General features: G+C 43.9%; 1 protein-coding gene across 6 annotated transcripts in view; it reads left to right on the forward strand.

The window, feature by feature from the left end:
* The window catches only part of ARID1B (AT-rich interaction domain 1B), a 428,198-nt gene that overhangs the window by 354,245 nt on the left and 61,818 nt on the right, over positions 1-12,135 (forward strand). For all 6 annotated transcript variants that reach the window (XM_069598783.1, XM_069598786.1, XM_069598785.1 and 3 more), the window contains one exon: positions 11,430-11,757. In XM_069598783.1, coding sequence (XP_069454884.1) covers positions 11,430-11,757 — 328 coding nt within the window. The remainder of the gene's footprint in view (positions 1-11,429; positions 11,758-12,135) is intronic.

Raw genomic sequence — 12,135 nt, forward strand, 5'->3', positions numbered from 1 at the left:
GGAATTTTTTGAGGTATGAATACTGAGTTTAGGTTGGACAGTTTAAACTAAGGCCGACAGTTTCCGCACATGGCGTGCTCTAACTTTGTGCCCTCAGCAGTGTTCTCCTTCCAGGTGGCAACTCCGGCATATTCTGTGCCCCCACCCCCACCCCCCAGGCTTCTTGACTGGCTCCCAAAGCATGGACTGAAAATCCATTTTCTGGTGCTCTTGGTTCAAATCAGAATTATTTGCTTTCCTCCTTGAATTCCCCCTGTCCTCACTGAACAAATGACAGGAAATGACAATTATAACTTGTATTACGCAATTCAAGAAATATTCTTACCTTTACCTTTCTCTCTTGATTGATCCTTTTAAACAGAGACCCAAATGAAGTACTTTTTTTTCTTTCTCTGGATTAACTACTCCAATTATTAGTAGAATATTCAGTTTCCATCTTTGTTACAGGTTTTGATGTCTGGAAAGAATCACTTGTGCAGAGATCCACAGAGTCGTTTGTCATATCTTCTCTGTTTCTAGCTAGATGGTTTTCTTCTGCGTTAAAGTTTTTAAGAGATCTCGGGGGAAGATACTTTGCAGTCTCTTTTTGCTAAACCTTTTTGTTGTCAGGAATAGCTTCTTCCAAATTATTAGTAACAGCAGCCAACATTTATTAAACACTACTGAGTCCTGGACTTGGTGTTTTTCATATATTAACTCATTTAACCCTCGCAACATGCCATGTTATAGGTACCACTATTACTCCACTTGATAGACGAAGAAACTGAGGCATGCACCTCATAAACACCTTTGCCCAGGGTACACAGTGGTCATGCTGGGATTCAAATTCAGGTATACTTTTCCATTTGTCTTCATTAACAGGAAACCTGTAATGTCATCCCATTTTGCAAATGAGCAGGTTAAGTAATTTACCCACAGTCCCACAGCTGGTCAGTGCAGAGCCAGGGTTCAAACCAAGAAAGACTTCAGAGGCCACTTACAGAATGCCTGCTATGTCATTTCCCATGACTTAGATACACTCCTTCCTGCTGGTTCCTTCAGTGAGCCTCTGGAAAGACAGAAGACAGACTATGAGCCTTCAAGGAGCTTTGGGGAATATAGGCTTGAGATACCCCAAAAATACTAGAGATTAAGAAAAAGATTCCTATTAAGAGGAAATTTTTTTAATGTATATTAATACTATAAATTATTAAATATACAGATGGATGAAGCCAGTCTAAATGTGTAAAAATGTTTAATTGCAGTGAATTTTATGAAATAGTGCTTTTCAACCTTCAAGCAGGCACATATAAAATAACTCCCCTTACAACGTGTTTGCGAGTAGAGAGGGCCAGAGAGACTTGGCTCTAATAAATAAAAAGGAATTCTTTAATTGCTATGTTAATTAGTAATAAATGAATTTGTATGTGGAAAAGGGAGCCGAAATCCATTTCATCTTCATAGCCTTTCTATTTCCTAAGGACAGACACTTTCTTGTTCATATGTTCTCTAGAACAGTGTCTGTCACAGACTGTTCACAGATATTTTTTGCATATTTGTCACTAATTGCAAAAAGTGAGGTCCTAGCCTTAGTTGTGCAGGGAATTAGGAGTATTTTCTTGGGCAACTGATAGGAGTTCTGAGCCGCGATTCCCCCCAGGTATCACTCCCTGTGTGAGTGTCTGGGGCCCCCATGTACAGCTGTAGACATTGCACACGGACGCAGCCTTGGTTTTATGCCTGAATTTGTATAGTCGTCTTAGGAAGTAGGGAGCTTATAAGAAGATGAGTCTGTCTAGCCTTTATTCCTAAAGTACTTTGTCAGAGGGGCTTTTCAGAAGGGTTTAGAGTGCTTCCCTCTAAAATAAATCAGATGCCAGCGGAATTCTTCCTTCTCCGTCATTCATTAAAAGTCAGCAATGGCAAACTTTAAATGATACCTAGTTCTTCCTTCTCCGTCATTCATTAAAAGTCAGCAATGGCAAACTTTAAATGATACGTAGTTGAAATGAATGCAGCTCCAAGATAGTGAATTGCAGATTAATAATCTTACAAGTGTTTCAATTCAAGAGGAACAATGTATAAATGTCAACCAGTTGGCAGCCCACCAGCTACTCCAGAGAGCCTTCTAGGCCGTGGCAGCCTTGGGGTCACCATGACCCACAATTTTAGTCCCCACTCTTGCTCTTAAATTAAGCTGAATTCAGCCTCTCTTCTACAGAAGTGAGGTGTGTCTGCGGCATGGGTTCATTTTTCCCCCCACCCCATGGACAGTGCTGCTAATTGGAGATCTTGTTCTTTGGCTTTCCGGAGGCTGGTTTGTGTGCAGGTCAGTCCTGCATCAGTTTCACTCATTTCTCTCCTTTAACAGGTTGCAATGCTCTTGATCTGTTTGCTTCATCTTGTTATATTAACTTGATTTTTTCGTTAAATGGACAGTGCTAGGGATAAGTATTAATTCCACAGTCTGTAAGGCCTTGTTCGAAAATTTCTAAATCTTTATCTTTCTCATAGTAGGAAAAAACAAATTGTAGCAGATCATATTATAGCCAGAGGTGATTAGTGGCCTCATCTTTTGATGCTCAAATTTAGCCTTCAAGTTATAAGGTTTAAGCTTGAATTTTTCTTAGCAGACTGATAATCATTTCGACTTGTCAAAACCTGGGAATTAGGAAAGAAGTAAGGAAAATTTAAAGTACAAGTCAACTTCACAGTAAGAAAGAAAAAACATACAACATGAATTTTGACTAGTGTGAAGATAATTATTTCACTTTCTCATTAAAATCAACAGCACCTGGGGTGCCAGTGTCCCCTCCCCTCTCAGTCATCCCTTGAATTTGAACTGCGGGCCTTGATCAGGACCGTTGTTGATGGCGGTGTAGAAACGCAGGATGTGGACAGGCTGCTTGACTTACATCTTAGCAAGCTGCCTTTTCCTGAGGCTCACAGCTCTGCCATTTTTAAAATTGCTTGTTTTAAAAGAAATGACTAGTGTTCAGTTCTGTAAGCGTTGGCACCACTGGTCCTTTCTGAAGGCTTCCTGCGCCTGCCGTCAGGTGAAGCTGATCAGAGCCCTCCCTGCAGGGGGCGCCATTCCCCCGCCCTCCGTGGGTGTGTCCGGGGCGCAGCAGCTCTGAGCCCAGGGAGGACGCATGACAGGAGAGACTCTGAGAATCCCTCCTTCCTTACCATAGGATTTTTACTGTTTTATGCCAAATTTGGCTACTGAATTAAGATAATTTTATGTTTTTTTAGGTCAGTAGTTACTTTTTCTTATGCTTTACTCTGAAATAGATTTGAATATCTGTGCATATTGAAAGTAAAAGAAGGCTTATGATACAATATACAGTAAAAAAGAATTTTGCCGATGGATAGTTATCTTATTAACATTGGAGCAGCTTCTGTCTGTTCCTTGACAGATTCTAATCATTGTTGCTGCTGCTGCTAAGTCACTTCAGTCGTGTCCGACTCTGTGCGACCCCATAGACGGCAGCCCACCAGGCTCCCCCGTCCCTGGGATTCTCCAGGCAAGAACACTGGAGTGGGTTGCCATTTCCTTCTCCAATGCATGAAAGTGAAAAGTGAAAGTTAAGTCGTTCAGTTGTGTCTGACTCTCAGCGACCCCATGGACTGCAGCCTTCCAGGCTCCTCCATCCATGGAATTTTCCAGGCAAGAGTACTGGAGTGGGGTGCCATTGTCTTCTCTGCTAATCATTGTTAGCGTCCAACAGTAGTTACTGTGAATATTTTTTCCCCATAGCAACCACAGGAGATAGAGAGTTTTATATTTACCCTTTGTGCAGATGAGGAAACTGAACATTGTGGTGGCCACTGTCTTTGTGAAGGTCACACACAGGCAAACGTTTATGCCCCTGCTCCTTGAGAGCCTGTGCTCCTGTCTTCTCTCCTTGCTCTGAAGTCAGAACCAGCATCGGACTTGCCCATATGTTACCGGGCCTGTGTGTATGTCAGCCTTGATGGTGGTGGTGGAGAGGCGCCAACATGCGCACACAGCTCCCTCTCCACCGCGGCTCTCCTCAGTCACCCTCTCAGGGGAGCCTGCCCTCTCCTCTCTGTCCAAGCTCTCCCTGCTCCATTTTCCATCAGAGCACTTGGCACCACAGGGCATGGTCTAGGTTTATCTATTGGCCTGTCTCCTGCCACCAGAGTGGAAGCTCTCTGCCTTTGCTCACTGCTGCATCATCCACAGTGAGCACAAAGTGGGCACAAAAGAGGCTCTTAAAAACTGTTTCCTGAATGGATGGAGACAGTGTTCCAGAGGTTCAGACAGAGAGAATTCCAGAGTATTCCAGTGCTCCCTCTTGATGCTGCTTTGATGCTTGATACTTATTAGGTTGACTACTCAATGCTTAAGAATTATCTTTGGGAGATGGCACTAAGGATTGTTGTTGTCTATTTCTCTCTGTGCTTCTATATTTTCTGTATTGAGCTTGCATCACTATATAATTACATTTTAAAGGAGTTAATTTTTATAACGTAATGGGAGAAAGCTACCAAAAGTGAAACATTGAAGTCATACTGTAAGGTAATGACTCTTTCCATTTCTTTTACAAACTTTATATAATATTTTATTGCTTTTGCATTTCAAATACTTTTTAAAATGCATGTTGACCTAGGAAAAATGTGGTGCCTCATGTATCAGTTCAAAAGATAAATTATCTCAATTTTCACAAATAGTAGGGTTTACTGCAACTTGGGGTAAGTGAGCTTTCATATTGAATATGTGGTCTTCTTAACTACTCAGTCAGTTTCTGTCCTAAATCTGTGCCTGAAAGCATAGCACTATGTGATCATTCTGATTAGAAAAGTGGCATTGGAAGGTTTTTGAAATACAGCTTTTTTACACAGCAAGGATCTTATTTAGATGAAAAATGCTCTCAAAATCATTTGTCATTAGGAAAATGAAAATTAAAGCCACAACAGTATCCACAACACAGCTACTGGAATGGCTGATATTTTTTTAAAATTGCAATATCAAGGATGTACAGTAGAGTACTTGGAACTCTCATATGTATTACAACCCATTCTGGTCCTCTTGCCTGGAAAATCCCATGGACAGAGGAGCCCGGTAGGCTGTGGTCCATGGGGTCGCTAAGAGTTGGGCACGACTGAGCGACTTCACTTTCACTTCTCACTTTCATGCATTGGAGAAGGAAATGGCAACCCACTCCAGTATTCTTGCCTGGAGAATCCCAGGGACAGAGGAGCCTAGTGGGCTGCCGTCTGTGGGGTCACACAGAGTCAGACATGACTGAAGTGACTTAGAAGAGTTTCTTACAAAGTTAAAAATGCACTTAATGTACAATGTAGCAGTCATTCCTAGAGTTTACCAAGAGAAATGAAACATATCCACTGGGAGATCTGTGTGCAAATGTCAGCAGCTTCAGTCACAATTGCCAGAAACAGGGACAGTCCACATGTCCACAGAAAATGGAATATTGCTCGGCAGCAGAAGGGAGCAAACTCCTGATATGCACAGCATTATGGATGAATTTCAGAAGCATGATACCGAGTGAAAGGAGGCAGACCCAGTACTGTATGAGTCACTTTACATGACATCCTGGGGAAAACAACACTGTAGGAACAGAAATCAGACCAGTGGCTGCCAGGCCTGGGGACGAGATTGACCACCAGATGGCAACTCTTTGTCCTGATAGAAATACCCTTGCCATGTCTTAGCCGTGCTGGTGGTCATAGGGCATGTATGCGTGCTAACGCATAGAAATTCTGCCTCAATAAACATAACAAATGTAGCAGTAGATGTGTGTAGTAGATGACCATAAAAAGTGGTGATTTAAACCTAATTCACAAATGTGTTCATCATAATATATAGCTAATTATTCATTTTTTTCAAGTGTCTCAACTGTGATTTGTGCACCATTTTACCCTCCACAGCAAAGGGAAATAACATAGGACCTTGCATGCAGTAGTTGTTCCTAAATCATTGTTGGATGGTTGAAACCAAGAAGAAAAATAAGTGGAAACATTTAATAATTCCATAGAAGCTGTAACCTTGGAATATTAATATTAACTAGCAAATTTTAAAACTGCGGCTGATCCTCCTAAAATAATGCTGGTGATGTGAATAGAGTGTAGCTCCTGCTTCCGTTATCTGGTACTTGAATACAGCTCCCGGTGAGTTAAAATCTGAATTCATTTGGTGACCAATTTTCCAAAGCTGGTGTGCCAAGATGAACCCACTTGAAAACTGTGGGCTCTCGGACTTGGCTGCAAGGCCCGTCCAGCTGAGGTGGGCTGGCCTAGCATCTGCTGCCTTCATTGTGCTTAATGCTGGATCCATCTGTTTTCTGTCAGAGCCAGTGCCAACAAATTACTAATCTATTAGAGAAACATGGAAATAAGATTGCACTTCTCATTCCTGGCTTTTCCTCTCATATTTTGCTTGGCTTACATATTTGGTTTTTATTTATTTTGGGGAGAAAGATACATTATTGAGTAGGCAAAGTGAGGGGGGGGGTGTGAATCATTTTTTACTCCTATACATTTTTAAAAGATTATAGAAAAAAGATTGTATTAGTGATTATTGATAATATTATTGTTGATGATCATGGTGATAGCTATAATTTATTAGGTAATTCTATGCTTGGCACTGTACTAGTGACTTTCTGCCTATTGCCCATTAATATTGTTACTTTATCTGTCAAAACTCATGTTCCAAGAGGTTAAATAAGTTGTCCAAGGTCGTTCCCCTAGAAAGTGTCAGAACCAGTATTCAAATCCAGTTTCTACAGCCTGTGCTTTATCTGTTGGTGCCTCTTAAGCCGTTTAAAGCCTTTAGAAACCATTTTTATCCAGGCATGTGAGTTTAATGAGGAAAGTCTTTTAAAGTTTCAAGGAGAAGAAAAAGGAACTTTGTATTTCTTCCACCAAATAGAGGCCTCTATAATTAGAACATATTCCCTTGACATGTGCTATTGAGTGCCAGTTTGTGAAATCGGCCCAACTGATTGAGGGAAAATAAGACTGGGAGCCCAGCTTTCAGTGGGTCTTTCTAAGCATTAGTGCACGCATGCGTGTGGGTGTGCGTGGTGGTTGTGCTCTGATGCACATTCTCCCGGATTGCAAAATGCTTCCTGCTGTGCAATGAAGACCAGCTGTGGAACTGAGCAATGCTACTGAAATAGAGCTCTTCTATTCTTATCACATAAAATGAATGAGAAAGATAGAAGATGGGGACGGGGGTACTGAACATCTCAGTTGTTTTCCTTTGTAGTTACTAAAATACAGCCCCTGATTGGCAGTTAAACCCAAGGTGCGGGAACCCAGAGGGACAATATTTCTCTGTTCCAAGTATGAGCAGCATTCTACTTCAGCTATAAGCAGGATTTAGCAAAACCAAGGACCTTCCTCTTACATCAAGTGCATTATGGGCTTAGTCTGCAATAACCATGTAAATGCTTGTTTTCTAAAACAAGATTTAAGTGTCATTTCATTTCCTTCAAAAGCAAAGGGTACATATGTTTTCACTGAATAAAGTTTCTTACCAAATGAGTCACTTACCAAGTGTTGAGGGAGGGAGAGTGGAAACTAGCTACAGAGGAACAGGAAGAATATGTGGATTAATTTCGTTTGCATTCAAGCTACAAATGAGTTTATTTTTAATAAAAGCAAGAGCCAAGGAAGAGTACTGTATCTCACTGATGTTATCAGACAGTCTGGAGGGAAGGGCTGAGAGGCGGATGGGGTAGGGAGGGGAGAGCCTTCCTCCTGCCACAGAGCGGAGTTCTGAGGACTGTGCTCTGGGAAAGCACAGGAAGAGGGGAACACAGCATCTTGTCCACTGCTCTGTGACCCCCTGGCTCCAGTGTGAGCATAAGGCGCCCTCTCCTCTGAGGTGGTGCGATGGGAAAGTAGACAGGGATCATCCATGTGGTCCTGTGGGACAACAGCTTCAGAACTTTTTATAAAGAACTTCAAAATTGATAAACAGTGAATGTTTACCTTCTGTGTTGTGTAAGTGGCTCAGTCATGTCCAACTCTTAGCGACCCTGTGGACCCACCAGGCTCCTCTGTCCATGGAATTCTCCAGGCAAGAATACTGGAGTGGGTTGCCGTTCTGTTCTCCAGGGGATTTTCCTAACCCAGGTCTCCAGACATTCTTTACCATCTGAATCACCAGTGTTTACTTACAAACAATATCAGGTTGATTATTTCTGCAGTGGCAGGGTATCTTCTTGAAAACGTGGTTTATAGTTGAGGTGCTGGCGTAAAACACTGACTCGCATGCAACTCAGGGGCGCCTGAGGTGATTTGCATCGAACTTCTGCTGTCCCTTCTCTTCCCTTTGATTTTCCTGTCCATTCCAGCTCCTCAGATGGCCAGTGCCTTGCTCTCTTGTTCCTCTCCAGCCCTTGGACTTCCAGGAATACCCAGGGGAAAGTAGCTGCCACCTTTAACAGGTCACTTTCTGTGCTGATGGAGCACTTTCTTAAGGAGCTTGTCCCAAGACTGGTCTATCACAGGGCTCAGTGGCTTGTGGCCACTCTGGCCAGCCACTGTGTTTGTGAATAAAGTTTTATTGGAACACAGATGCTCTGATTTGTGTGTGTCACCTCTGGCCACATCAAGGCGGCAATAGCGGTTTAGTTTTGACAGAGATCATCTAGCCCGCAAAGCCTGAAATACTCACTCTTCAGCGAGTAGTACACTTCACGGACAGTCCTGTGAGAGAGTTCACGGGCAGCACCTAACAAAGAGCTGACATCAGTCACTGCTGAAAACTCGGCTGCTTACAGATTTATAGGGGCCCTTAAGAAAACCTGCTTTCACGATTGTGGTGATGCTGTTACGTCGGTGCGGTTTTCTGTTAAGAGGCCAGTCAGGGGTGCAGCTAGTGGGATACGATGTACAGACCACGGCTCTGAGGCCTATTAGCCATATGACCTTGGGTCAGGTCACTCTGCATACCGCCTCAGGCTCCTCCTCCCTAAAGTGAGGACGCCAGTGACCGGGCTCTCTTAAGCTTGACATAAGGATGAAAGGAGGTAATGCAAAGAACTTGGAGCTGAGGTTAGCACACAGGAAACATGAATTGCTGGCTTTTATTGTTGTTGCTGATCTATCCCAGTTTCTGCTGGAAAAACCTGAAGAAGCTCCTCCTCACCTTCAGAATACGCTCCAGCCTGGGAATCCTGCTGAGCGGGGCCCTCTTCCCTCTGCGCCCTTCTCACAGCTGCGCCAGCTCAGCAGTGCCTTGCTCTCAAGTTTGCTCTCGCTGTCAGTGCTGCTGTTCACTGCCTCACCCACGGGGGCTCTCTATCCTCTTCTGCATTACTCTCATCCCACCAGTAACCCCCGACCATTTCTGCACCCGTATTTGAGACACTTTAATGGCAACCCACTTCAGTGTTCTTGCCTGGAGAATCTCAGGGATGGGGGAGCCTGGTGGGCTGCCGTCTATGGGGTCGCACAGAGTTGGACACGACTGAAGTGACTTAGCAGCAGCACACATATTACATCATTTAATCCTAACAGCAACTCTTCAAGTAGACCAAAATAAAGAGGATCCTCTTTTTTAAAGGAAAGAATGAAACCAAGAAAAATTAAAACAACTTACCTAAGGTCACATGGTTGGTATATTCACAGAGTTTTCACTCAGCCCCAGTTCTCCCAGATCCCAGAGCCTGCCCCACAATGATTCCTGGGTCAAGACCCAACATGGTTTTTCAAAGACCTTCACTCAGTGCCGCCCCGCTCCACAGATGACCCCCTGTATCCCTCCCCTACAAGGACTTACTCTTCTTTCTCTTACACTTTCTACAGTGCATTATCTTTTCTGTTTTTGCTTTTGTATTTTTTCTTGTCTTTCCCCTGATACTTCACCTTGTACACACACACATACACACACACACTCTCACACTCTTACGCTGTGAACTTCTTGAGTATAGGGATTGCATTGTATTTAACCTTACATCCCTTGTGCCTAGAACAGTTACGTTATGTAGATAAGATTCTTCCAGGAAGTGATAAGGACAGATGGAGAAACACTAATCCATAGTCTCCAAACACTTCTCCTTTTACATATATTTCATTTCCACAGTCACTTATTAGGAGGCATCATATTTTATTGGTTAATTATATTGGTTCCATAATCATTTGGCTTGAGCTTGAATCGTAACCTACTAGTTCTTGATTTTCTTCTTTTTCAATGCAGTCATGGTCGTGTCATTATTTCACATAATTATTGGAGGAATGAATGAAATCATAGATGCAAAACACTTAACCTGATATCTCACACATAGTGCGTGTGGTTCAGCAGTTATTGTTATCAAAGTGGCATTATACATGCCTTCAATTTACTTGACTGTAATTTATGTACCCTCAACCAAAATAAAAGGTGTGGAAGGAGAGAGAAAACAAAACTATTGAACTAGTCCAGGCCATCTACTCCAGGAGCATGTACCCCATGTGAGCAGGGATGGGGGTGTGAGATTGCAGACGCTCATCTCAGTCTCAGACCCTGCCTACTTCCTGTAGTGCTACCATCCTGCTTTGCTGAGTGCCATGCTTATGCTTAAAATTTACTTAAAAGACATGGTGCCGGGTACAACCCAGCCACTTTATTTGGTGCTCAAGCCAAGAAAAAAAAAAATGTCTCTAGACACCAGAGAAAAGCCGACTGGGTTGGACTCATTGCAGGTTTCTGCATGGCCCCTCCTGTGGGGTCTTAAAGGGTAATTTTGACCACACGTGCATGTTTCCTTGCACCTTCGGAACACTTTATTGTCATGTAGTAGAGAAGGCGATGGCACCCCACTCCAGTACTCTTGCCTGGAAAATCCCATGGGCAGAGGAACCTGGTGGGCTGCAGCCCATGGGGTTGCGAAGAGTCGGACACGACTGAGCAACTTCACTTTCACTTTTCACTTAACTGCATTGGAGAAGGAAATGACAACCCACTCCAGTGTTCTCGCCTGGAGAATCCCAGGGATGGGGGAGCCTGGTGGGCTGCCATCTGTGGGGTCGCACAGAGTCAGACACGACTGAAGCGACTTAGCAGCAGCAGCAGCAGCAGTAATGTACTGGTGCAGTCTCAGATTGGAGTACATCTAGGGGCTGGGGGCTAAAATAATTATTTTGCTTGAATTTTGGTAAGAACTGAGGTGTTGAATGAGCTGAAGCACCACTCAGCACTCCATCTGTATCCATGCAGAGATGGTTTCAGAGGTCAGCCTGGGTTTCTCTCCATGTTTCAGTGTCCTGTGTGGCTCTTTGCTTTTGGAATGTACAGAGATCATGTGTTTTGAGACAGCCAGCCTCGTCAACACCAATGGGGAAGGGTTAATGAGGATAATGACTAATATTCTGTGTTGATCACATTGTTGGACCAAAAGTACTTCCAGTGAATGTTTTCACAAGTTCAGATATTAAGAACAAGGCTCTCTAATTTGTGTTTGATTTTTGTTTAGGTAACTACTCCAGACCCCCAACATACAGTGGGGTACCCAGTGCAAGCTACAGCGGCCCAGGGCCCAGCATGGGCGTCAATGCCAACAGCCAGATGCATGGACAAGGGCCAAGCCAGCCATGTGGCACCATGCCCCTGGGACGAGTGCCATCCACAGGCATGCAGAACAGACCATTTCCTGGAAACATGAGCAGCATGACCCCCAGTTCTCCTGGCATGTCTCAGCAAGGGGGGCCAGGAATGGGGCCACCAATGCCAACCGTGAACCGTAAGGCACAGGAGGCAGCTGCCGCAGTGATGCAGGCCGCTGCGAACTCGGCGCAAAGCAGGTATGCCATCGGGCGGGCGGTCTGTGCGGACATGTGCACACACGCGGAGCCAGAATCAGTCACCCCGTCAGTGGGGGTGGAGAGCAGCAGAGGGCCACTGTGCTTGGCCTCCCCTTTTAAGTTACATGTTCTCTATCAGAGAGGCCAGAGCAGTAAATGATAGACTGTGTTCTATGAGACATGGAGGAAGGAATCAGTCAGTTATAGGAGGTTATTTGAAATGGCTGAGAAGAGTCACTGCACCTAGCCACCCAAAGCCAGTGGTGAAGGGCGCCTCTGTGGCTCCATTTAACACAGCGAGGCCTAGGCAGGAGACTATAAAGCCTAGAAACTGGCCCAAATCTAAACATTCAAAAAGAACGCCTCCTTTTTTTGTTT

The sequence above is a fragment of the Ovis canadensis genome, chromosome 8, assembly GCF_042477335.2.
Source record: "Ovis canadensis isolate MfBH-ARS-UI-01 breed Bighorn chromosome 8, ARS-UI_OviCan_v2, whole genome shotgun sequence".
Taxonomy (NCBI): domain Eukaryota; kingdom Metazoa; phylum Chordata; class Mammalia; order Artiodactyla; family Bovidae; genus Ovis; species Ovis canadensis.